The sequence below is a fragment of the Chaetomium tenue genome, assembly GCF_020726465.1.
Source record: "Chaetomium tenue strain MPI-SDFR-AT-0079 chromosome Unknown F5144scaffold_2, whole genome shotgun sequence".
Taxonomy (NCBI): Eukaryota; Fungi; Ascomycota; class Sordariomycetes; order Sordariales; family Chaetomiaceae; genus Chaetomium; species Chaetomium tenue.
The window spans coordinates 5,320,189-5,346,482 of record NW_027117330.1 but is presented as its reverse complement, the minus strand read 5'-3'; the positions used below and the strand labels follow the sequence as shown (position 1 = coordinate 5,346,482).

The window sequence follows — 26,294 nt, the reverse complement described above, 5'->3', positions numbered from 1 at the left end:
GGCGATAGTAATGACGACGTCAAATTGTGCCGTAATCGTGGGGGACGCGCACGACTGATCGTGACACCTGGGACCGCGGCGGGCGTGGGGTTGGTGCATGGTCGGCCAAGAGGCCGCGTGTCGCTTGTGATGCAGAGGGTGCCGGCCTGTTGGCACCGCACACATGGATCCTCTGTGTTGTTGTCGACTCGAGGGCACCGGAGTTTTTACTCACGGCAGCGATCACAAGCAAACCTTTTTTACACCCCGTGGCAACTCATGGTAGGCGATGAAGGAAAGATTATCCAACGCGAGTTGTGCTTTCATATTCCGCGCGGCTGAACGTTGATTTTATGCAGAGCCCGTATCCTAGCATCTGTTGGCAAAGACGTATTACATGTAGGTGCTCGGTGTCCGAGTTTTACGCTGTATCACAATGATCGATAACGCAGGACCTTGCTAGGCTACGGAATGAACCTTGGTCAACAGAATGCCAAGCAGCAACAGGAGCCAACTCGGAGCTCAGATTGTCCTCGCTAGTATTTGCGTAAAATAGAAAGAGAAGATTGTAGCCAAAACCACCAATGGAAGTCAACCATAGCCCTAACCATTGCCCGAACCACCCCCACCACTAATAGAACCGGATTGGGATGGCATCATATGTCCTAGATGCCGGTGCTAAAACGCAGCTTCAGCTGCTGTGCTACCCGATATGTGCGCGCTAGTCTTTGGATGCAACCATGGAAGCGAGCCCCGGGGCCGGGGACATCCGGCTGAGAGTAAGAACGTAGGAACATGACATGTTCAGGTCACATTGCGGCATCCATGGACAAGACAACGTTGTTTTATCCACGCTCCTAGTACAAATCCAAAACCCAATCAACCAATACCTATCCCCCCCTGCTACATACCACCAAAGACCAGAAGGCTTTGGATGTCAACCCCACCAAAACCATGTTGCCGTAACAGTTCCCGGCCATGATGAACAGGAAACTCTGCCACTACCATGATACTAATGCTTTGAGCACCAACGCCAGCTTCACCCAATAGCCGGAGGACGGCGGACAGCGTCCGGCCGGTAGCTAACACATCATCCAAGACCAACACCGATGCCCCTTTACGGACCACATCCCGCTCCATCTCGATCCTCTCCTTCGATTCATGGGATGCCGCCGATGAGATATGTGACGAGGATTTAAGAACGGAAACAGTGGGTGGCGGAAGCTTCCCGGCTTCGCGAATGAGCACCAAGGGTATGTTGACCTGTGAGGCCAACGCCGATGCGTAAACAAAGCCGCCAGCTTCGCAACACACCACCGCATCAAGTTTACTCCAATCGCCGGCGAAGTGACTTGTCATCAGCGACGTACATAGGGCTAGCCCACCTGGTCGCTGAGAGATGTCGAGTATGTGGCGGAACGAGATGCCTGGGCGTGGAAAGTCGGGTACGGAGCGCACCATGGCAGTGAGGCGTTGCAGGTCCTCGTGTAAGAAGGGAAGGAGTTTCTGCTCGGCGAACGTTGTCCCTGCCTCGTTTCCGGCCGTGTCGTTGCTGAAGATAAGATTGGGACGGCTGTCCGCGACCACCGAAGCTGATTTTTGGTTCTCGTTGTTCTTGCTACGGACTTGATCAACATCGTCAGCTTCGAGATGTCTCCGGCGTGCCCGCCGTGTCGCTTCATGGGCTTCCACAGAAACTTCCAGCAGTCTGGACCCAGGTACCAGATGCGACATGGTCGCCACCGGGGTCTCGTCTCTCATTCCCGTGATGAAGAGGACATCGATACCCGTAGCAGCATGCACTACACTCAGAAAGTGTTCCTCTAGTAGTCGGGGACGCTGATGCACTTGGGCCTGGAAGTAAGACGTCAGAGCCGGCCGATGTTGCTCCTTGTAGGCACGGTCCTGGAACAAACGGTCCAGGTCGGCACCAGTAGCCGACGCATACTCGCGTTTGGTCGCATAGCTGATGCTGACTGCTTGTGCCCGAAACTTGTTGTTGTTGAAGAACTCAACCCAGAGGTCGGCGCAGTAGTCTTTGCCGGCGCCGTGCTCGCCGGTGACAAGGACAATCAGTTTCGGATCCATCGGGACTCCCGGGAGCGGACAAGCATATGGTAACACACAGCGGGGATCCAAGGCGTGTTTCAGGCGGGCCAAGCGACCTAGATTCGGACCAAACGCCATAGCCGCCAGCGCGGCGTCTCTCGGGTCTGGCCCAAGGTCGGCTCCGTAAGCCCCGTTGCTGATGGGCAAAAGCCTCTCGACAACCTTATAAACCCAGCGGACGGACGCCAGAGCGATCTCCGTTCCGTCCCGATCCCGGGGCCAGACGGCGGTTATCACACAGGCAAAGTCCCAGTCTCGACAGCCAAAGGCCGTGGAGTCCGGCGGCGCGTCGTTGATTGCTCCGGCACCATGCAGTAAATGGAGATAGCAAAACGGGGTGGGACGTGTCTCCACGGCGGCCACGAGGAGACATGCAACGTCGGCTTGTCCGATGTTCTTAAGGAATAAACTTCGCTTGAATGAGGATGTCTTGCCACCGCCGTGCCCATCGTGCATCCCCGACATGTACATCTCGCTTTCAAATACACCGATGCTGTCGACGATCTCGGAACCTGATGGTGGCCCCAAAGTCATTGCGAGGGGGGTAGGGAGAGGCGTGGATGTTTCGAACATGGTCACCCCGAGGGATAACCGGCCATCGTTCGAATACAGATATGCGTCTGCAGAACAGTTCCGGGGCAATTCTCTCGCGATCCATGTGTCAAAGGTGTTGAGTTTATGCCGCGCCTCAAGGCCATCACTGAGCGGCAAAATCCAGTTTCGAACCGAGTATGTTGGGGCTGGGTAAGCCTTGAACGTGACACTGACCACAATCCCAAGGTTCGCCCCGGCGCCCTTGAGTCCCCATAACAGTTCTTCATCATCTAGGCACACGGCACTGGGCGGTCGATGCTGGCTTGGCACACAGCCAACGCTGAGCACCTCCCCAGACTTGACGCTGACGATGACAGCACCGACAATTGCATCACACGCCAGCCCGTGTTGCCTTGCCAGATGCCCAATGCCGCCTTGTAGCCACAGCCCCGCGCCCACGCTTGGGCGAGCTCCCAAGGGGACCGTTAGACCTGCCGCCATGGCTTCACGGATGATGTCGCCGGTCTTGCAGCCAGCCTCCGCGTGGACCAGGGTCCCAAACTCGGGGTGTGCCCCAGCCGCAAGGATGTGGACCTGGTCAAAAGCGCCCATGTCGACAGCAACAACATTGGGCCAAAGGCAATGACCGCTATGGCCCCCGCTGATGACGGTCAAACCAGTGTTGTGTTTCAACGCCCATCGGACGCACTCCTGGACGTGGCCGATCTCTGTTGGCTTCATGATCGCGGCAGGACGGCGCAGACGCGCTTCCCTGTTCTTGACTGTGTTGACGCCGCCGTTGACAAACGGCACCACAGCAGCCAGCATCGGCAACGCGATTGCGTGTCGGGTAAAGGTTGCCATAATGTCGGGAGCGGCGAACAGGATGTGGCCCGGGTCGGCTGGCTCACGGCGGCCCAACAAGCGGCACACGTCGCGCCATTTGGCTTGAACAGCATCGTCCTCGATACCGAACCCCGCGATGAAAGCAGCAAAAGAGTCCAATGCCCCATCATCATGTGCAACACGCACAACACCGTTGGGAAAGGACTTGATTCGATGGGGCACTAAGCCGTCCAGGTACAGGCCTTCACGATGGAAAACCACCACCAGTGCGTCTTGCGGTCGCTCCACAAGCATTTCAAGCGCCCGTTCGATGAACTTGCGCCTGGGCTTCATACCGTACATGCTGTGACAGAAGAGAATGACATCGAACTTTTCGCCGCAGTCTTGTATCTTGTCTTCCGTGGCGAATGGTACCTGATGAATGCGGGGCGGGCTTTGCAGACACGGCAGCGGAGACTCGGGGGTAGGCCGAAGCCGTTCTTCCAACACTGTCGCAAACAAGGTGTTGGGTTCGAATGCGGTGTATTTCTTGATCTTCTCTCTCAGAAAATCAGGCAAGCAGCCAAGAACGGTGTTTGGGCCCGGTCCAATTTCCAGGATGGAAATCTGGAGACGAGAGTCGAAGAGAGGAGAGAGTACTTGGGACAGCTCGGGGACGATGAAGTCCTCGTACGTAATCCATGCTAGGCCCTGAGTGAAGAGACCAAAGCCTGCGCCGTACTGTGCTTCAGACAGCGGATGCTGCGTAGAGGCTGCGGCTGCGGACTGTTGCTTCAGAGCACGCTTGAGGGAGTCGAGAGTAGCCATCTGAGTTGGTTGCGGCGTGTTGTAAGAAGGCTGTTGGAATGCTCCGAGGGCCAGAATAACTCAGGAACGAGAATGATAATGTGCCGTTATGTCGGTGGATGACTGGCATCGTCGCTGCTCGTATTTGAGTCACATTACGGGACTGTGCCTAAGGGGTTGCCGACCGGGCCGGTCACCTGGGTGACACAATGTACGTGGGCTGTTGGCCTCAGCACATTCAAGATAAACTTATTGGATGATGCGATCTGTGTTGAGGTCCATATTAAGGCCGACAGGGTCGTTTTGTTTGCTGTTTCATTCCCGACGGCATGCTGCTTCCCGACAGTCTTCGCTGGCAGCCGCCGGCAGCGGCACACTTCAGGCGATGCCGCGTTTCTCTTTCGAGAGAAGCGGCCCGGCCACATAACTCACCGGTTTAGCTGCCTTGCCCCTCGGCAAGTTCGAATAAGAGCACAGCCGGAAGACTCGCCGGACGAAGGGCACCGCCAGAAAGCCCACAGTACGGTGACGCCCCAGAATCAAGGACGAGAATGACGAAACGGAAGTTCAAAGTGCAAAGGGACGGCCCTTGCGGCAACGGCACACGAATGAAGCGGCGACATCGCAAGGAGAAAGCTTCTAAAGAGCCTGAGGATGAGCGAAACTCACCGCAGCCAAGCAAGGTACTGAGATCAGGTGGAGAGGAGCCGAGCGCACCCATCCCGGCGATAGACCCTGATGGTCTGAGCCGACCAGGTAGGTCCTATTGCGCGTTCCCATTTCCCCTGAACAGCAGTATAACTCTCTGTTAGGCGTCGGCACTCGAACCAGGATTGAAGAGTCTCCTGAGCAAAGCGTGAAGCGTCTCGACAAGCTGGGAGATGCCGTGAGAACCATGCTCGAATGCATTGGCGAAAATCCCGACCGGCCAGGTGTTCTCGACACACCCGAACGATACGCCAAGGCGATGATGTTCTTGACGCAGGGCTATGGTCAGAACGTCCACGAGATTGTCAACAACGCCATCTTCCACGAAGACCACCACGAGATGGTGATTGTCAAGGACATCGAGGTCTTCAGCATTTGCGAGCACCATATGCTCCCATTCATCGGGAAGATGCACATTGCTTACATTCCCTACCACTCTGTCATTGGTATCTCCAAGCTACCCCGGATCGCCGAGATGTTTAGTCGGCGTTTGCAGATCCAGGAGAGACTAACCAAGGATGTTGCAAACACCGTCATGGAGGTGCTTCAACCCCAAGGTGTAGCAGTGGTTATGGAAGCGAGTCATTTATGTATGGTGATGCGGGGCATTGGGAAATCGACCGCAACGACGATAACGAGCTGCATGCTGGGTTGTTTTGAGGTGCAGGAGAAGACAAGGAAAGAGTTCCTCAGCTTGGTGGGGGTGAACAGACCGTGATGAGACTAGATCTGATATGGTCGGCGACTAGAAATTCAGGATGCTTTCAATAACACTCTCTGGCCAAAAAAAGCTAAACTCCAAGTGGAGGTGCCGCCGAAACTTTGGACGAAAGGAACGAAAAAGAAAGCCATTCAAAAGCCCAAAGTCTACTTTTTATTTGGCTCGGTTTCTATTATTTAATTTATTTTGCTCGGTTTTTTCACATCTTCTTTTTCTTTTCCTTTTCTTTTTCTTTTGCCTTTTCTTAATTTCTTACTCCCCTTTCGAGTTCGGCTTTTTTTGCCCCAGGGAGAATAAGTACACTCGGCTCCCCATACGGCGGGTCTGTCTTGGTTAAGTGCAAAGCAAATTCCGTTCCTCGGAGTGGCGTGGCCCCTGTCGTAACGGTCTTTGCCAGTGCCCACTTTGGGCAGATTTTCTCCCCCCTTCCCGGTTGTCCTCAATATCCCTGATCCTGGCTACTTCTGTTCACACCCCACCAGCACAAAAGCTGTGAACTGGATGCGAGCTCTTAATGGTACAATCCACAACGTACATACATGGCCTCCTGCCGTTGATCTGTGCATCCTGGTGGTTGTTTTGCTCGCTATCCCCGTTCCCATCATTCCGCTGCGCCACACCACCCACAAATGGCTGAGATCTGAAGCCCACTTGGTGGACATGGAGCTTTTGGTCCGGTCTGCTTCCACGCTAGCTTTGAAACGGCAAAGCTTGGTGTAAGATGGTGGTAGGAACCCCGCAAATCGGCTTGCACCGGCCAAGGACAAGCTCCATAACGGGCTGGCTGGACGGTACGAAATACTTGTAGAAATCATCGATTGCTTATTCGGCTAAGGGGGGTCTGGAGGCGAGTTCCATTGCCCCTTCATCTTCGTCCCACGCGGCCGTTAATGTACCCCACATATCGCGCAGATCCAGGCATTCGCCGGAGCAGTGACGTACACGGTACATCAATGATCAAGCACTGCGCAACAGACAGTTACCACGGAAGAGTACAACCCAGAGAAGTCACACCCGGCGTACGCGCATCTGTCCGCAGCTTGCGGGAGACACCCTGAGCAGCGAAAGCTTGCCATGCAACCCGAAACTAGCTCGACCCAGCCTGCCGGACGTGACGTCGGCCTCATCTTCGACCTCGCTCCGCTCGCCCTCCTCATCCTCTCGCCCACATGGCGCATCGAAAGGGCGTCAGCTCGCTTCCTCTCCGACTGGCACGTGTCTTCCAACGACTGCATTGGCCAGTCCCTACTCCCCTTTCTCGAGAAGCAGCTCCGCCCGTTACGGCCCACCCATCTTGCTCACGTCACCGCCGTCATTGACGATGCTATCGCCGCTCGTGCCGAGCGTACCACCAACCCCTTCAACACCTCCCACAACGTCTCCTGGCACGCCCGCGTAGTGCCCGTCTTCAGCGACCATGAGCTGCTGTCAATACTTCTCGAGTGGCACCAGGGCCCTCTAACCGTAACCGAGGACGACCTGGTCAAGCCAGGCTTCTCGACCGACGAGGCCTTCCGCATCCTTGTGGATGGTGTCAAGGACTATGCCATCTTCCTCCTCGACACAAAGGGTTACATCGCGACCTGGAACCAGGGGGCCCAGTTACTCAAGGGGTACGAGCGCGACGAAATCATAGGCAAACACTTTTCCATCTTCTATGGCAAGGGGGACATCGACATTAAAAAGCCCGAGATGGAACTCGAGATCTGCATGCGAGAGGGCCGCGTCGAGGACGAGGGGTGGCGATATAGGCAGGACGGCAGCCGCTTCTGGGCCAACGTCGTCATCACGGCCGTCTACAAGAATGGCGTCCACGTCGGCTTCGGCAAGGTCACGCGCGATCTGACGGAGCGCAAATCGGCCGAGTCCCGCCTTATTGCCGCCTACGAGGAGAGCGAGAAGCTCAAGTCGGACTTCCTCGCTAATATGAGCCACGAGATCCGGACTCCCATGCACGGCATGCTGTCGGCCTGCACTCTGCTCCTCGATACCCCGCTCTCAACCAGACAGCGCGACATTGTTGGCATCATGGACGAGTCTGGAGAGGTCCTGCTGCAGATCATCAACGACATCCTAGACTACTCAAAACTAGCTTCTGGTACCTTTTCAATACATTCCGACATTGTCGGCGTAACGAGCATCATCACTTCGGTCGTTCGCGGCGCGCAGACCTCGCTGCCGCCTTCGGTTCTTTTTGAAGTATTCCTGGCACCTGACCTTCCCAAGTCTGTGCAGGGCGACCCGTTGCGATACCGCCAGATCCTGCAGAACATTGTAGGCAATGCCGCCAAATTCACAGACAAGGGCAGCATCCGAGTCAAGGCGTCGGTGCAGAGCGAGGACGGTGATAGCTATACCGTGCTTACCGAGGTCACTGATACAGGCATTGGCGTCCCAAAGGAGGGCGCCCCCAGCCTTTTCACGCCCTTTATGCAATTCGACACGACGACCACCAAGCAATACAAGGGCACCGGCCTCGGGTTGTCGATTTCGAAGTCGCTTACCGAGTTGATGGGAGGTAGAATCGGTTACCAACCGAACCCGGATGGCTACGGGAGCGTCTTTTGGTTCACCGCACGTTTCAAAAAGATCAAGAGTCTGGAGAAGATGTATGACTGGAAGAGGCCCATCACCGTGGCCGAAAGGATTGCAACACCAGTTCCAGGTTCCGACATGGAGGAGTTGCAGAAGGAGCTCAGGATAGTCTCCTCTATTAAAAACCTGCTGGTAGTGGAAGACAACTTGATTAATCAGAAGGTTATGCTGGGCATGTTGCGCTCTATCGGCTTTAAAAACGTCGGCCTAGCGTCTAACGGCGCAGAGGCCGTCGAAATGGTGCGTGGCAAGCCGGCTGCATACGATGCAGTGCTTATGGACATCAACATGCCCGTTATGGACGGCTTCGCAGCGACTAGAGACATCCGAGCCGCTGGCATCTACGTCCCCATCGTTGCCATGACGGCCTATGCATTAAAGGGCGATAAGGAGCGCTGCCTTGAGAGCGGAATGAACGACTATATTGCCAAACCCGTTAACAAGGAGCGCTTGATCAAAGTGCTTGGGAAATGGTTGCTGAGGATGATGGATTATAGAAAGAGCTTCGAGGAGCGTCTTGCCGCCGCGAGGCGAGACGGGGGCGTAGGCCTACTTGCTACCACGCCTGTTGCGACACCGGCCGCAACACCGTCCGAAGAGCCGGCCTATTTTCCAGTCCAAACCGCCGACGCCCCCGCAGCTCCAGAAGCAGGTAACAGGGCCACCCTAGCCCTTCCAGTCGCGACAAAGTAACTCCGTATCTGTGAGCGAGGTTGATTACGGGTTAGGAGTTAGGAATTCTTTCCGGATTATTGGTTGGTACCACCCAAACCCTCGCGGCTTCGCGGTCTCATCGTGCAACCGGAGATTTCGAACATCGGTCACAGGTGCTCGGGGTCATCAACCTCTGTATCGGAGACTTAAGTACTGAAAAAGTGAAAACCGTAGTGCAGGGGTGAACCGACATAGCACCAAGTCTAAATATCATTGAGTTAGGCACGGGGAGGAAATAGTTGGACATAACTGATAAATTTGTAGTTGATGAGCATTAACGGTGTTCTCTTGCAAAACGTGATGATTCATGTATTCTAGGTCAAGTATTAAATGGCAGGTTTTAAATCACACGATGTCTTTACAGCGAATGCTCTGCTACCTAGTACCCTTGGTTTGTATCAAAAGTTAAAAGACAGAAAGTTTATCACCGTGTTTTTCCATCTCCTAGCAAAGGTATAACCGTACATCAACCAAATCTGCCAGTTCTTGACTATCTCTGGCAGCAGGACCTGCTCAGAGAAGCCTCCCCCATCGTAACGTTCATCGGTACCCAACTCCCCACCTTGGACGCTGGTCACGAAACCCGTCCGCCCTTTACCCTCTATTAAGAAATCCATCTCAAACATCTTGGTTTCGTGGGCATAGTGGAAACTCCAGGTTTTCCCGCTGGTAGCATACACGAACTCGAGTACCCGCCCGGTTAACCTGTCGGCCAGGCTGCCGCTCATATTTCCAGTAAAATCAGGCCGGAACAGCACATGGTCGGCCTCTCGGGATATCTCGCCAAGCTGTGTGGCTACGAGGAGTTGGCCGTCCCTGAAGAACTGAGCTTACAGGTACGACACCCACTTGTCCAGTTTCGAGAACAAGTGGACAAATGAGATCGTGTATGGGCCGAGGTATCCACGGCCAACATTCCACTGGTACATTGACCCAGCCATCCTCGGCCCACAGGCGGGCGTGAGCACCATGGCCGGTAATGCTCATGGTCTTTTATCCATTTGCACACGGGCTACCATTTTGCCTCTAGAGATAGGCTGGTTGAAGTAGAACCCAGGTCCTAGCTGAACGGCGGCATGGCGTTGGGATCGAACGCCTTCCTTTGGGGGCCAGACCAGCCCGTTTGCCAAAACCGGCGGGGTTAGGCCCAGTCTCCCACCACACTTTGGCCGAACGCATGTCTTTTGACACTCTGAAACCGTGGGATGACCAGAGCTGTTCCATATACCTTTGACGTACTTGGTCAGTAGTCCGCATAGTCAATGATGGTGGAGTGTTGTGTATACTGCATCTCCTCGATGCGCGTGCCGTCCTCGAGTGTCATATAGAGTTCGGTGCGCAAGTTTCCCTGCCTGAACATGGTGAACGAAGGATCTCGGCAGAAACCCATCATGAATCCGCCCTTTCCGGAGTCGGCCACGCCGTCAAATTCCCACTGATCCCATGCTGTGGCGCTGTGCCGCTAATTTAGGACTTTCTGGGTGTTCCGCTGCGGAAAGGGACGGTGTAACCGGACCCTCAACTTGGTAAAATGCACTCAGGTGGCTTATAATGCATGATGAATCGTCTCTTCCCGGATGGCTGAATTGGTATTGCCATTCTCCGGAAAATAAGTCAGCCAGGGTTGTTGCCCCAAGTTAGGAGTTCCCGCCGCCAGTTGCAGAAACTTGAACACGGACAAAAACGTCCACTAGATATGCATCTTGAAAACTGGGCTATGTCTAAAACCGTGTCCGGTACAGGGTGCTTGCTTAGGTCAAGTGACCTGGGGTGGACTTGCGCTGCCAAAGGAAGAAGAACCGGTGATCTGTAAGATCTGGGCCTCTATCACTTCATGGGGTCATAACTCGGCGAGTTCTGGTGCATGCCAGTGGTTGATCGGGCTTTTGGGGACTTGTTTCTCGTTCCTCAGAGGTGTGTGATGGCCGGAGACCGAACGATGATGGAACCGGCCGGCCAGCCAATTATCAATGGTGGCTGTACGACGCGGTCTTCGGGGCGTGGGGTGTCAAGACTCGAGATGCATCGCCTGGGGGTAATGCACGCCATTCACTTTATACAAAGCAGTCAATGGATGAAGTAACAAGCTGGATAGATTATCTACTCAAGTTAGGTTCCAGTTCCTTATTCACTTGACACAGCTACCTGACCGTGTTATGTTACTAGTTGTTTCGTGGTTCCTGAAATGTATGTACCTACTAGCAATCCTAGGCTGGAAGCGGACAGATATATTTGTGGAAATACCTTAGATTACCTAGGTCTGGTGCTTTCTAGCTAAGGTAGGCAGGGTAGGGAGTGTGGGGTTCTGGGGTCCGATGATTCCACCTGACCTGCCCTTGATGCACTCAGCCTCAACCGGGCTGTGCCCGGCTTCTTACATTCCCTGATTATCAAGAAGAGGGGTGAAGCCAACGACCTTATCTTTCCCCCTCTGGCCACCACTCAGACCTTTAGCCTCTAGGCTTCCTGGCAGATAACCGTGGTTCTTTGCGTATTCTCTCATGTTCGGCTCTAGCCTTTACCTCGGATTCCAACAACTTAGTTGTTGTGAAGCATCCAATCATCGCACGACCCAGGTTGCCGCCTCAAGCAACCCCGTCTCTGAAGAATCATTGCTCACGGCGTCCTTGCACCACACCCATTTCATCATGTCAAACGAAGGTTCCAACGGCGCTGAACCCTGTGCGGGCACAGCAACCAACCCAGCGACACCTGAAAAGGCTCCTGAAATGAAGCCAAAGGCGAAGAAGAAGTCCCTCTATCAGCGGTATGTCGACGCCAAACGCGGCCGCAATGTTCAAATCTCCGAGGCGGACTTGTTGAAGTACACAGGGAAGACCAACGACGAACTTCAAGCGTGGGCCAAGGATCGGCCGGGCGTTGCAGGGAACCAGCCCGCTGGTAAGCTTGCGATGGGATCGACGACTGGTCTGGGTGGAATGGCGGCCGCTGAAGGATACGGCGGATGGGGACCGAGTGCGGAAGCGAAGCTGAAGTTTCCACCAAAGGAAAATCAACAACAGCAAAGTTAAGAAGGAACAAGATACAGTGTGTTGGGTTAAATTTGTTTGATGCCTCAAGGGAGTCGCAGATGGTGTTTAGTACATTAAGTCTTCTATCTACCTCGCTTGACCCATGCGCTTGACGCCAAAGCTGAGGTAGGTAGTGCCTACATGCCGGTATTCGTGCAAGGAACTGGGATGTACCATCAGGTACATACATGTCCTTGATTGGAACTTCGAAATACTGGCACCCTTGGGCTTATCTGATCATCATATGAATTCCTGATTCACCGAAGTTTGCGCCTACAATTAAAATCCGAGGTGCCTTAGTTTAGGTACCTAGGTATTTCTTTTCCTTTTCCTCTGGAAGTCGGAGGCATGTGCATGTTGGGTACCTACCATCGGTACACATACCAGAGATCTAAGATACTTAGGTATTTACCAATGAAATGTCGGGAAACAAAAGTGCGATATAGGTATTTCTTGCAAAGAGCTCTGGGTGATATCTCTCAGGTCACTGCTGAAATGGAGCCTTCCAGGTTGTGTGTAGGTGGGCAGGCAAGGACGAAGTACCCAGGTACCGAGGTATCTTCCATGGTTTCCAGCTGCAAAGCATCAGAAACACCGTACTCTCGCCGAGGAGTGGAACGTGTTTGAAGAAGCCCTGCTGTCTCTTGTTCATAGGTACCTAGGTATGTACCCTACAATTAACCCGTCCCTAGGGAGCCTGCAAATTTGAACACAGCGTCCCTTAGATGTTGGTTGTTACCGTTCGTCAAATCGCCGACCCGATGACTGCCGGGCGGAAAAGTTCCGGCGTCCTCCATGCCACAACACGGATCTCTGGATCTCGCTCATCAGGCAGCACCGCCTCAGGCTCCGTTCATAATGGAAGACCCAACCAACCGTCAACCCCCTTGCACGAAGCGCAACTGTCATTGGCCAACTGCGGTTTTGATCACACCATCTTGGTCGCACGAAAATGGCACAAGCAACAGAAAGGACAGTGTGATAATAGCAGTCCACACACGGATCTACTGGCAACAAACTTCTCTTGCGTGGCAGACTTGCAACTTGACCAAGCCCCCAATACTGGATTGCATTTCCCTTTGAGACATGCATAGGGCTCCCCAAATGCGCCTCGTGGCTCAAATTATCCCAGCGCGGCACTGACAAACAATGTTAAGCGCGCGGCACGCGACCAGACGCAAGGCGGCCAAAGCCTGCTGAGAGCCTGAGACTCAGCCTGTGAGTGAAGCAAACATACAGTATGTCCTCCAACTTGTGCACTGGGCGAAATGCGGCTGGAGAAGATTGAGTGCCACTCTGCCACCGCATCGCGAATGGGGTAAATCGCATTCTCCCGGGGCAAGCCGTGTTGGTTGAAGCTGCGAATTGTGTTGCTGCGTGGGAGAGGCTGAGTGGCCGGATTGGCAAAAACACGGCGCGTAGAGTTCCGGGCTGTCGGGACAATCACCACCTTACAAGCCCTTCACCTCAGTTCTGCGGTGTCATCGGATGAGGGGTTTCAGACAGGGACCTCTGAACTTTGGAAGGCAGACCTACACAAGAGGTACCAGGCGAAGGCTAACTCGTAGACTCTTAGATTTCAACATTGTCAATTTGTGGTAAGTTACACTTGGTTACCTACCTAGGTAACTAATCACTTACATACTTCGGTACCTGGTGTTGTAGCTTGCTTATCGAGCCTGTCCAATGCATCCCGGAGAGTGTTGCGAGTGTTGGCCCTTGGGCCAGGTCTCGCAGACCGCTAAATCGATGGCCGTCGAGCTTGTCTGATCAAGTTTGGGGGGCGTTCTGCACAGTATCCGGACGGCTTGTTCTAGCAGCTGCTTCGCCTGCTGACCAGTGAAATTGGGTGGCTTACCCTCGGCGGCTAGGATTCCCGTTCGATTCGGCCCCCTTGGCCGTTCCCTCCCCCAGCTGCAGGAAATCCCCCACCAACACTTTCAGCAACCCCTCCAAGTGGGATGGTTACCTTCCTAATGACTACCCCCTGATTTGCCCCCTTCCTCCGACCTAGCATTTTCCTCGTCCTCTCGTCGCCGCGTCCAAGCTCTTTCGTGCATGCGCGCTAGTCCCCGAGGTCTTAAGTCCAAAGGGTACCCGAACCGAACCATCAACAAGCCAACCTGGGCAAACCGTCTCAACTCTTCCGTTTCGTCTCATGATTTTGTCAGCGACTTCTACGCTTCTTGCTACGATGGGGCCAGATACGCCTCTGCCGACGGGGCCAAATCCCTTCTCTGCGCTGGCCCTCTCGCCGGTCGAGACGCGGAAAGATGCCATCGTGGTGTTACGTAGGGATTCGGCATCATCACGCGGCAGCTCGCAGAACACTTCGGCCACTCCCACAAATAGTAGCCCGAGGCCCAGCGCCAACCCCCGGTTCATGCCAGTAGCACAACTTGACCTCTCTTCCGACAGCCCCCCGCTAACACCCATTCCCAACAATCTGTTGCCGCCCGTTGACGAGGAACCCAATACGCCCAGCTCAACCATTGTGGAATTTGGCGACCTGGGGCGGGGGAGCGTACCGTCAGCAGCCCAACTGGTTGAGAGTATTCATCGGTCCTTTAGCCAGTCCCGGGTAGAGTTCCCTGAATCTCGTTCCAGCAGCAAGGTTCGCGGGCCGCATGACGGCCGCGAAAGCCGTGAAGGACGGGAACGGAGGGAGCACAGCCGGAGTAGGAGCGTGGCCACCCCGACGGCGCCCAGAGACAGGTCACAGTCTGCCCAACGCAGATCGAACACTCCAAAGGAGACAAAGACCAGTGCCGCTACTGATCGCGGTCTAGCGGACGATCGAATCAACAGGTTTCTCCAGTCCATGGCCCAACAAGCGACCCAAGCTTCGGAAGCCGACTTGTTGCAAGAGAACCGGAGCCTATATCAACGAATCGCAGCTTTGCAACGGACTGAGCGCGAGATGCTGGCTGAGAACCAAGATTTGACACGCCGGCTTTCCGCGGTCAAACAACACCACGAACGCAGAGCACGTCAGTGGAACGAAGGTCTTCGCCGCAAAGAAACCGAGTACGAAGCTCGAATGCGAGAGTTGGGCGAGCAGCTGTTGGACCTTGCTAGCCGGAACCCGCAAAAGCTCCCACACATCCTTTCCAATGACCAGATTTCGGCGTGGTTTAATGAACAAGATTTGTGCTGGAACAGATGGGCGACAACTTTTGGTCATCAGGAGGAGATCACCGCTACTCAGCAAATCTGTGCTACATTGATCTTCTTTGCGTCTTTTGAGGCAGCTGGTTGAAGATTCTGTCTTTCCAGATGCCAGGTGCGGCGCGCGGCGCTTCAGACGTCATTGACGTCATGAGAGGCGATTCGGGGTCTCCAGGAGTGGGATATCGCCGGCCCCAGCGCAAAAGGGTGAAAACGACGAGGGCGATGGAAGCAATGCAACAAGAAAACAATATGGACTGGGAGGAGGAAAATAACAGTGAGAGAATGTTGAGAAACCACAAAAACCGCACAATTCGGGCCGCAGCGGCCGAGGGAGTAGGAGAGGGAATCCAGGGCCAAGAGCAACCCGCGGACTGCAACTTCGAAAATAAATTGAACACTATCAAAACGGAATTTCAGCTTCAATTCGAAAAGCTCAGGAATCACATGGCAGAAGAAATGGCCAAAATGACGGCCCAGTTGACCGAAGAACTGTCGCAAGCGCGAGAGCAACTCATCCAAGCCCGCCGCGAGCTCGAGGACACCAGACTGCAGCTCCACGCCATGAACGAGGCTCAGGAAGCCCCTCCGGCTCGGCCGGCGTATGCGGATGTCGCCCGATGTACACCTCCTACCAGCGGTCCTAGTCTGGCATCCTCCGCAAGCCGGACGACTACGCCAGAGCCAGCGTTCTGCACTGTAGACATGACTAGGGTACCGGAGGAACACGTCGAAGAGGCTACACCTGTGGCCCTTCGCAAGCTCATCGAGAACGAGATGCGAGCGCCGGGAGACCAACCTAAGTGGCGTTGTCTTGCCGTCACCAGAGACAGAGGAAACATCAACCGCCTTAGAATCGTTGGCAGGAACGAAGCGGAAGTAAAGAGAATCAAGGGCATCATCGAAGCGAAGAAGGCGCCGGGTGCGCAGGTCCTACGTGACCAGCTGTACCCAGTTAAAGTTGACAACGTCAATCGTACGGCTGTTCTCGACCCTGAAGGCAAGGTACTCCCCGGAGCGGCGGAAACCCTGGGCCGAGAGAACGACGTGCAGATCGCCAAGCTGGCTTGGCTGAGCCGGAAGGACACTGCGAAGGCGTATGGATCGATGGTGGTATATATCACCAAAGCTGGCGACGCTAAGAGGATCATCAACGAGGGCTTCTTCCACGCCAGAGGCGAATCGGGATACACGGGAGTCTTCGAACGCCGGACACGGCCGAACCAGTGCTACAACTGCCAGCAGATTGGCCACAAAGCTTTCCAGTGCAGGAACCCTCAAGTGTGCGGAATGTGCGCCAGCGAGGGCCACCGTCACAGCGAGTGCTCAGCAGCTATACCGAAATGCGTCCTTTGCGGAGGACCACATGAATCGTTCAGCAAGAATTGCCGGAAGCTCTATCCATCTCGTCATGAATAGGACGTTTCGGATCATCCAATTGAACGTCAGAAAGCAAGGGGAGGTACATGACAGTTTGATGAACGACGTGGCAGTCCAGGACGCTGCCGTCATAGCCATTCAGGAACCCCAGGCGCGGAGGATCCAAGGACGGCTCCTGACGACCCCTATGGATCATCACAAATGGACCAAGATGGTCCCGTGCACGTTGAAGGAAGGTAGATGGGCTATCCGGAGCATGCTCTGGGTGAACAAAACCGTGGAAGCCGAGCAAGTGGTAGTGGACTCCCCGGACATCACGGCAGCGGTCATACGGCTCCCGGAGCGCGTAGTCTTGGTCGCGTCCGTCTACGTACCATGTGGGGACGGCGAGGCACTAAAGGACACCTGCGAGAACCTCCGCAGAACGGTAGCAAAGGCGAAACGGGGCGTAGGAACGACAGTGGATATAGTGGTTGCAGGTGACTTCAACTGCCACGACCAACTGTGGGGAGGAGACGACATCTCCTTCGTGAGACAAGGGGAAGCCGACCCTATCATCGATCTCATGAACGAGCTGACTCTGAGCACCCTACTCCCGAGGGGCACAATAACATGGCAAGCAGGCGGATACGGTTCGACCATCGACCTGGTCCTGGCCTCGGAGGAACTGACAGAAGCCGTGATCAGGTGTGGAGTCCATGGAACGGAACACGGTTCAGATCACCGCACGATCGAAACAGTCTTCGATGTTGAGATACCTATACCGACGCACCATGACCGACTGCTTCTCAAAAACGCGCCATGGAAAGACATCAGGGCCAAAATTGCAAATACACTAGGGGACACCCCAGTGAAGGGCACAGTCCAACAGAGAACGAACCGCCTGATGTCCGCTGTCTCAGGCGCACTCCACTCCCTCACTCCCAAAGCCCGGCCATCGCAATACACAAAGCGATGGTGGACCACGGACCTGACGCAGCTACGTCGCATCTACACGCACTGGAGGAACCGCGCTCGCTCGGAACGCCGGGCAGGCTGGACTACAGTCGAGACTGAGGAGTTGGCAAAGGGCGCAGCAAAACAGTACCACGATGCCATCCGGCAGCAGAAGAAGAAGCACTGGACCGAGTTCCTTTTGGACAACGACAACATTTGGAAGGCTGCAAAGTATCTAAAAACCGGAGACGATACCACGTTTGGAAGGATCCCGCAACTTGTTAGAGCAGATGGTACATCCACGACCGATCATAGAGAACAGGCCGAAGAGCTCCTAACAAGATTCTTCCCGGCCTTGCCCGATACGATCGACGATGAAGGTCCAAGACCGCAGAGGGCACCTATCATGATGCCTATCCTTACGATGGAGGAAGTCGAACGACAGCTGTTCACAATGAAGTCCTGGAAGGCACCAGGGGAGGACGGTTTGCCGGCAGTGGTGTGGAAGGAAGTCTGGCAGGTGGTCAAGCACCATGTACTGGCACTCTTCCGTACCTCGCTGGAGGACGGGGTCCTTCCCAGCCAGTGGCTACATGCTAAGATCATCCCGCTCAAGAAACCGGGCAAAGAGGACTACACAATCGCAAAGGCGTGGAGGCCAATCTCCCTTCTAGCAACGCTGGGCAAAGTGCTGGAGTCGGTGATCGCGGAACGGCTGTCCCACGTCGTGGAGACCTACGGCCTCCTGCCCACCAACCACTTCGGCGCGCGGAAGCAGCGATCAGCCGAGCAGGCGCTGGTATTTCTACAGGAGCAGATCTACACGGCCTGGAGAGGACGGAAGATTGTCAGCCTCATTAGCTTCGATGTCAAGGGAGCCTACAACGGAGTCTGCAAGGAACGGCTTGTCCAGAGAATGAGGGCACGTGGTATCCCGGAGGAGCTGTGCCGATGGACAAAAGCTTTCTGTTCTGACCGTACGGCCTCTATCCAGGTCAACGGGCATGCTGCGGAACGACGGGGTCTCCCACAGGCTGGCCTGCCTCAAGGCTCGCCCCTCTCCCCTATCTTGTTCCTCTTTTTCAACGCGGATCTGGTCCAGCGAAAGATTGATAGCAACGGTGGGGCGATAGCTTTTGTCGATGACTTTACCGCCTGGGTCACAGGACCGACGGCACAGAGCACACGCAAGGGCATTGAAGCAATCATCGACCAAGCGTTAGACTGGGAAAAGAGAAGTGGAGCGACATTTGAAGCAGACAAGACGGCCGTCATCCACTTTACCCGCAAGGCCTACAAAGCCAACTCGGCGCCCTTTACCATCAAGGGTCAAAATGTTCAGCCGAAAGACCACGTCAAGATCCTTGGAGTGGTCATGGATGTTAAGCTCAGGTATAAGGAGCATATCGCAAGAGCGGCCTCCAAAGGGCTCAGCGCGGCGATGGAGTTGAAACGGCTCAGAGGTCTGTCTCCGGCTACGGCGCGGCAGCTGTTCACCGCCATGGTCGCGCCAGTGGTGGACTACGCCTCCAGCGTTTGGATGCACCAATGCAATTGGAAGACTGCGCCGGCCATACACAGAGTGCAGAGGGTCGCGGCGCAAGGGATCATAGGAACGTTCAGCAAGGTAGCAACAAGCGTAGCAGAAGCAGAAGCTCACATCCCCACGGCCCAAGATCGGTTCTGGAAGAGGTCGATCAAAATGTGGACGGTCATCCACACCCTACCGGACACGAATCCACTACGCAGCACCACTTCCCGGATGCGCAAGTTCCGGAGATCCTACCGCTCGCCTTTCTTTCAGGTAGCAGATCTCCTCAAGGACGTCCCATTGGACAGCCTCGAAACCATCGCTCCAGTCGTATTAGCACCGTGGGAGAGGCGAGTCCGCACTACGGTTGACGGAACAGGCATGCAGCAAAAAGAAACAGAGTGGGCGGTCCGGATCGCCGTAAGCAGCTCCGCGCGGAACAACGTGGTAGGGATCGGAGGAGTCGTCCGTCTCCCGCTACCGATACGAGATGACTCAAGGAACGAAGCCTTCAGTGTGACGCTGGGCTCTAGGTCGGAGCAAAACCCGTTCTCAGGCGAGCTTGCGGCTGTTGGGTGCGCGTTGAGGTTGATTCGAAATGTTAGGTACCGGAAGATCATCCTGGCCACCAGCAACAAGGCAGCCGTGATGGCCTTGGAGCGACCACACCGGCAATCAGGGCAACAATATCTCTGTCAGGCGTACGATGCGATAAGTGCCTTACGCAACGCGGGAAACACGATCTCGGTCGTCTGGATCCAAGCGGGTACAAAAAACGAGCTCCTAAACACAGCCAAAGCGAAAGCAAAGGAAGCCACGCGGCGAGACGCTACGCCGCAAACCCAGGATCCGGCCATGCGGCCAACAGCCCTCCGTATCGCATGGGCAAAGCGGGCAGCGCCCACGTCCTTACCTGACAAAGTGGGCGGACATTCCAAGAGAGTCGATATAGCGTTACCAGGGAAGCATACGCGACTATTATACGACGACCTGTCTCGAAGCGAGGCTGGCGTGCTGGCTCAGCTTAGAACAGGCATGGCCAAGCTCAACACATACCTGCATCGCATCAAAGCAGCACCGTCAGATCAGTGCGCATGTGGACAAGCAGCAGAGACAGTAGAACACTTTCTCTTCCGATGCAGAACATGGACCACGCTCAGAACAGAGATGCTCCGATGCACAGATACGCACAGAGGCAACATTTCCTTTTATCTAGGAGGCAAATCACCCTCGGATGGCAAAGACTGGACTCCGAACCTAAAGGCCGTTCGGACGACGATACGGTTCGCAATGGCCACGGGTCGACTTGACGCAAACTCGCCGCAGACCGACTAAAACACCTAAGTAACCACCCACTACTCTCCATGACCGAATCCCCCCCCCCCCCCCCCCCCATCACCTCGTACCCCGGACAGCAGGCACCGCTTCAGCCGCCGAAGATAGGACGTTGAACACTTGGAGAATCGCCTTCAAGCCAGCCCACTACTAATCCTACCAACCCACGAGAATCCGAAGAAGAATGGTAGAACGGAGCGAACACGCTAGAATGGACTTGCATGGGCTTTAAGGAGATCAAGGCATATCTTTGGAAATGTATGGCTGAGTTAGTATTAGTTGCCCTTTCGGGTTAAACCCGCCGGGCGGAATAAATTGTTTGTTTGTTTGTTTGATGGGAACCGGCTCGGTGGCAGTCTCCACCCACTTCAGCTGCAAGAGTTGTGTGGCGACGTCAGGGGATTCGTTCGTATGACCGACACGGGCGGCCTTCCACCAGAACTCATTGACGGTGGCAAAGAAGCTGTGCACACCCTTCTAAACGGCATGCTGGCGCACTTCATCTGCGCTGAAATCATCGCGTCGCCGATGTGGGTGTTTGTCGCCGCATCCCTCGGGACTCTGGAAAGCCCTGGTATCGTTCCATCCAAACCAGTCCCGGGTCTTCCGGGCTTTCGCATGGACATGAATAGCTTTGGCGACGTCGCACCCCTCCGAACCGAGCCATTCCAAACCCCGCGGAGCCCCCAGTTCCCCCCGCCCTTGATCACTTCCATGATGCCATCTCTTGGCACCAGCGCCTCTTTTCTTGGTCTGCCTCTGAAGGCGGATATGGAACGACTTGTACACATGCTCACAGATGGTTAGTTGGACCCATAGAATACCTTCACACATGTTCTTTGCTAACACGCCTTGATAGCTCAGGATGACGACGCCAGAGTGACTGCGCATCACTGGAGAGCTCAGATGATGCGGCTGTTTGCCGACGGAGGCTTCAGTATCAAAGATGTTGCCGCTGCGGGCCGGAACGAGTCTCGCCGGACATTTGTGGAATCACGCCTGAACTATGCACGGAAGCTTAAGGAGCGTTTTCTGGGTGGCTCTGCGCGGTTTTTACTCCAGGACCAAGACGCAGGCGGTATCGAGAAGCTCGAGGGTATGCTGACGGATATCATCGACGACGCCTTGAGATTCTCGAGCAGACTATGGACACGAATGTCACCTATACGTTTGCACGGGTGGAGAGATCTGGGAAGCAAGGAGGTCAGGGCCACAACTCCCCTTGTCACCCTCTGTCATGCCCAGGTCGAAGTCGAATCTCGCAACCACTGGGCCGAGGCTTCCAAGGAAAAGCCAGCTGGGTCGTCACAGCAGGACAGCCAAACCGACCACCCAATGGTTATGGCCGTGCAACCGGCAGTGATCACGGACAGCATCAACCTCCCAGTGGCCGGCTGCGCAACCAAGGACGACGGCATGGCCTTGGTCTGGCTGAAAGCACGGGTCATGGTTGCAGGCCCAATGTCAGTGGAAGCCCAAGAGTCGTCCGATGCAGCGCGCCAGACTTCGCCACGACTGGAAAAAGGGCGGACGGATGAGCCCTCGAGCACGTCGCCGAGTTTGGAAAAAACACTACATACCCCTCGCACTCCTCAGGCATTCGAAGTGTTGCCCGCTGCATCGTTCCAGGCGTCGGCAGAACCAAAAGAGTAGATGCACGGATCGTGGCGTTGGCCTACCGCTGATCGAAAGTTCAAAACGGCGCTTGGGTGAAGGCAACACTTGTTGAACAGATACTATCATTGTTTTTCTTTGCACACGACAGGCGGCGTCTGGCTCTACACTTGGTTTATGGGCTGTGATTTTGCGGGATCGTCGAATGACTATGTGGCCATGGTATTTATGAAAGGAATGAAAACAATTTCATACTTTTCTTCGAATCGTTTGTTGATATCCCTGATTTCCTATCCTAACACGGCATCCCTGGTTTTCAAGGTAGGTCTTGCACAACATAGAAACGGAAGAACTTGTGATACAAGGTGACCGATTCACTTCTATTGTGGGAAGCAAGAAATTATTCTAGGGCTATATATATCGATAGTGCTTAGAACCACTTGAAAACAGACGGATCCGCATTCTTGACAAGCATCTGGGCGTACTCGTCAAACCATTCTCCAGCCCTGGTCGCGCCGGCCAGGCCGCACTCACCATCACTTTCTCCGCCAGGCTTGACCCAGACAAGGGCGTCGACGACGGTGTTGTTGGTGTTTGTGGTCGGGGCCGGGCCAAAACCGGCGGGCTCAACGTTGCACCACTCACCCCTAGCATATATTAGCAATTGGATATTTGTAAGCGATAAACAGTTGCACTCACCATTCCTCCCGGGCTCCAGGTAGGGCAACGCGACCCTGGTCGACAATGAAGTGGGCTGGGAGACCCTCGGCCTCAAGATGCGGGGCGAGCGACGTGGCGTAGTGAGACTCATCCCACGAGTTGCTCCACTCGGTGTAGTTTTCGCGCACAACTGCGTTGAAGGGGTTGTAGTTGGACACGTTGGTAACGAAGCCGCGGATCTTCTTGCCTTTACCGGCCAGGGCGACCACCTCGGAGAAGACCTTGGCGGCGAGGGGCAGGTTGTCGTCCCAGCCGAGCCACCCGCCATGGGCAGCATCGATGTATAGGTGGACATGGGGATACTGAAGTTTCGCAATGGCATGGGCGATACCCTCGCGGTAGACGGGGGCCGCGTTGGCGCAGAGCTCAACGCCCATGTTGGTGACCAAGTTGGCCAGAGAGTCAGGCTCAAGGACGATGGCGAACTCAAGGTCCTTGGCGGCCGCGACCTTCTGGGCATAGGGCTTGATGAACTCGTCCTTGTATAACTGGAGTCCGTTCTCGTCGCTGTGGAACTCACCAGCACTCTCGCCGGCGCTGCAGTCGCGGTCTGGAAGGTTGTAGAGCACCAAGCCAACGATCTGCTTCTTGCCCGTCTTCTTCTGTGCCTTGCGGGCGGCGGCAATGGCGTCGTCGATGTTGGAGAGGCCGGCGCGGTTGGAAACCCAGACGAAGGAGGCCGTGTTCTGGACCTTGTACGTCTTGGCTGCGTTGACGACATCACCCTTCCGTAGGAAAGACCGCAAGGTCTGGTCCAATTTGGTCGCCCATGCCGGGTTGACGAACTGGGTTTTGCCCTGGAACGGGTTCACATCACCAGGTGCCGGCGGCGTCGGCGGCTTGGGGCTGGGCGCGGCAGAGACAAGACCGCCGGTGGCCAGGGCCGCAAGGAGACACGAGGAACGCATGGTGTATGAACAGATGGCACAACGAGGCGAGCAACAGTGAGGGACCAAGTACCAGCAGGCTCAGCTCGACGAGGGTGGAAAGGCGGCGACCCCTTCAAGTCGTCAATGCTCTGCCAACCACACTTTTATAAAGCCATAAGAAAAACCCTCGTGGTCACCGGCCGGCAGCTTACCTTCCGTTCCCTGGGGCGGCGTGAGCCGTGTCAACTTGCTCAGTCTTGCTGGCTCCGGAGGCCAAGGTTTCCATACCTAGCCGACACTACATGGCATAAGTCGTCAGTCTGAAAGGAGATCGAGCGCCGTCGGCATGGAGGTAGACGGGTGAGGACCCGCCCGGGACGACACGGTTTGTTGGTAGGCTAAGCCCTTGGTTGAAGGGTGGCTCCGGATTGACAGCCGAAGATCCGCATCTCCACTGTCCTAAAGGGGCAAGACGCAAACACTCCGTCTCGCCTTGTCCCCTGTCCCAAGGCCGAGAAGGTGAGTGAATCGCCAGGGGAATCAACGCCATTGCATCCCAAGATCTCATCTGCGCATCTGGCCAATTGTGCGAAGTCGTCCTACGCCCTGGGGTTCTCGCAATTAATCGGCGCCAGAGCTGCGGAAGCACGCAACCGGGTAACGGCATACCCTGTAGTAACCTAAATTTGGTCTTAATTTATCAGCGTCCCTCCTACCTGGTTTTATCATGGGCCACGGGATGGCAGTCCGCCTGGTAGTTAGAACCGCTCTCGTTGCTGTCCTTCCGTCGGTTTGCCATGCCATGGCACAAAAATGGTGGGGCGGTTGGAAGCACATGAAGTTCCAGAGCCGAAGTTTTTCCTCGGCGCGCGCGCAGGAGGCAAGACATAATGCGGGGCAGGTGGGGTTCGGGTTCCCCAGAAACACGGCGGGATCACATCAGAAACCGAGGACCTGACTAACGTATGCCAAATCTACTGAGACCGCTTTTCGCCCGGTGAACCCGTCCCAACTTTCAATCTGGCCCCTGAGAAAGACGATAGATTCTTAAGCTTCCTTTCTTGAAGTCAATGCGACCATAGCACCCATTATTCGCGCCCACCCGAAACCCCCTTGCGCAGAACGCTGGACCTGACCCGCGGGCCGAACCCCAGATTGCGCCGAGTCGGAAGGCGACATTCAGCCCTTCCACAATGCCGGGCTCCGAGTTGGGACAACAGTCGGACGGGATCCGCTTACCACCTTTCTACTCGCCGCGGCCAGACGCACGCATTGCATCGCAGAACGACGGAGACATTGAACAGGTCGACTTCTCGCTGTCCGCGGAAGATCCGGCTTCGGCAACTGCCAAGGATGGCGAAGATGCGACGCTCGCGCAAGAATCGTTGCCATCAACGCAACCCCCGCCCGACTCACTCCTCTCTCCGGCATTCACACCGCCCTCAACACCGGGAACAACCACACCGAGCCATGCTACCGCAGCAGCCACACGTGAACCACGCGGCATCCCGGTCGACAGCTCGGTCCCGACAGGCGGGTGCGGCACCAAGCAACCGCGGCTTCTCGAGACACTACCCGAGGTCGAGTGCATAGTGCGCGCGCGGATCCCGACGACTACCGGTGCTGAGATGTTTCTGCATCTCTACACGAACAATGTGGACAGCAAAGAGCACCTGGCTATTGTGTTTGGTGGCAAAATTCGGAGCAAATCTTTGGATGCCGTGAGGGATGGGGAAACTGAGATGGATCGCCTTGTGCGAGGGGCGTACACCGGTCGCTTATTTCCCGGGAGAACGACAAGCGGACTCGCGGTGGCCGTGCCCGAGGGTCAAAACAGCACTTCGGGGCCGGCGCCAGGACCACCGCTGGTCAGGATACACAGTGAGTGCTACACGGGAGAGACGGTTTGGTCGGCACGCTGCGATTGTGGGGAGCAACTCGACGAGGCGGCAAGATTGATGTCTCTGCCCAGCAATGAGGCCGGCGGCATCATCATTTACTTGAGGCAAGAGGGCCGCGGAATTGGGCTAGGAGAGAAGCTCAAAGCCTACAACCTGCAGGATTTGGGGTCCGACACCGTCGAAGCGAACCTGCTCCTGCGCCATCCGGCCGACGCCCGCAGTTACGGCCTGGCCACGTCAATGCTGCGCGACCTCGGGCAGACCGAAGTCCGGCTCTTAACCAACAACCCGGACAAGGTCCGCGCCGTCGAGGGCCCTCACCGCGAGATAGTTGTCAAGGAGAGAGTCGCCATGGTGCCGCTTTCTTGGAAAGGGAGGGGTGGCTTTAGGGCGCCCGAGGTTGAGGGCTATCTGAAGACCAAGGTATGCAGCCCGCTCCCTGATGATTTTGTCTCCCGGAACTGACTTTGTAACCATGTCGTAGATCGAGAAGATGGGTCACATGCTAGACATGGCAAATCTGCCGCGCTGAACGCTCACGAACACGACAGATGCCCCTGTAATCTACTTGTATTTGTTATAGATACCTTTTGCATAGACTTGGCGTGTTCTTCAAAAAATCATTTATCGACAAGCAAACAACCTGTGGCCAAAACATGTCATAGTAACTACTTAAGTAGAAATGAAAGGCCTGACGCCGAGCCGACTGTGATGCCGCCTGAACCGGAGCCAGCTAAAGCTCCCGGGGTTTAGGGGGATTTTTCGGATCGGTGCAGCGGTGGTCGCGATCGATAAGCAGTCCGATAAGGATCCAGT

The 26,294-nt window shown here is 55.4% G+C and overlaps 7 protein-coding genes across 7 annotated transcripts; 5 read left to right on the top strand and 2 right to left on the bottom strand.

Annotated features, from left to right (window-relative positions):
• Window positions 1-784: 784 nt before the first annotated feature.
• Window positions 785-4,671, bottom strand: F5144DRAFT_565299 (uncharacterized protein). Its single transcript, XM_066788485.1, has one exon. The coding sequence runs from the start codon at window positions 4,273-4,275 to the stop codon at window positions 883-885; it is 3,393 nt and encodes a 1,130-aa protein (XP_066647490.1). The 5' UTR covers window positions 4,276-4,671; the 3' UTR covers window positions 785-882.
• Window positions 4,672-4,805: 134 nt separating this feature from the next.
• On the top strand, window positions 4,806-8,971 carry F5144DRAFT_600520 (uncharacterized protein; the record flags this gene model as incomplete). The annotated part of the gene is made up of 3 exons (XM_066791078.1): window positions 4,806-5,010; window positions 5,067-5,503; window positions 6,659-8,971. The coding sequence occupies 3 exons, from the start codon at window positions 4,806-4,808 to the stop codon at window positions 8,969-8,971; spliced, it is 2,955 nt and encodes a 984-aa protein (XP_066647489.1).
• A 2,669-nt stretch (window positions 8,972-11,640) lies between these two features.
• F5144DRAFT_481825 (uncharacterized protein) lies at window positions 11,641-12,024 on the top strand (the record flags this gene model as incomplete). Its single annotated transcript, XM_066785306.1, has 1 exon — window positions 11,641-12,024. The coding sequence occupies one exon, from the start codon at window positions 11,641-11,643 to the stop codon at window positions 12,022-12,024; it is 384 nt and encodes a 127-aa protein (XP_066647488.1).
• A 1,860-nt stretch (window positions 12,025-13,884) lies between these two features.
• F5144DRAFT_565292 (uncharacterized protein) lies at window positions 13,885-15,415 on the top strand. The gene has a single exon (XM_066788484.1). It carries the CDS (start codon window positions 14,183-14,185, stop codon window positions 15,281-15,283), a length of 1,101 nt encoding a protein of 366 aa, XP_066647487.1. The 5' UTR covers window positions 13,885-14,182; the 3' UTR covers window positions 15,284-15,415.
• A 5,292-nt stretch (window positions 15,416-20,707) lies between these two features.
• F5144DRAFT_484481 (uncharacterized protein) lies at window positions 20,708-22,027 on the top strand (the record flags this gene model as incomplete). The annotated part of the gene is made up of 2 exons (XM_066785446.1): window positions 20,708-21,176; window positions 21,234-22,027. Coding segments are annotated over 2 exons (1,263 nt in total), but the record flags the coding sequence as incomplete, so codon positions are not given.
• A 195-nt stretch (window positions 22,028-22,222) lies between these two features.
• On the bottom strand, window positions 22,223-23,712 carry F5144DRAFT_151595 (1, 4-beta cellobiohydrolase). Its single transcript, XM_066782475.1, has 2 exons — window positions 22,688-23,712; window positions 22,223-22,635 (listed from the first exon to the last, which is right to left on the bottom strand). Exons 1-2 carry the CDS (start codon window positions 23,614-23,616, stop codon window positions 22,419-22,421), a joined length of 1,146 nt encoding a protein of 381 aa, XP_066647485.1. The 5' UTR covers window positions 23,617-23,712; the 3' UTR covers window positions 22,223-22,418.
• Window positions 23,713-24,508: 796 nt separating this feature from the next.
• Window positions 24,509-26,276, top strand: F5144DRAFT_627869 (GTP cyclohydrolase II-domain-containing protein). Its single transcript, XM_066792312.1, has 2 exons — window positions 24,509-25,901; window positions 25,963-26,276. The coding sequence occupies exons 1-2, from the start codon at window positions 24,771-24,773 to the stop codon at window positions 26,008-26,010; spliced, it is 1,179 nt and encodes a 392-aa protein (XP_066647484.1). The 5' UTR covers window positions 24,509-24,770; the 3' UTR covers window positions 26,011-26,276.
• Window positions 26,277-26,294: the final 18 nt, after the last annotated feature.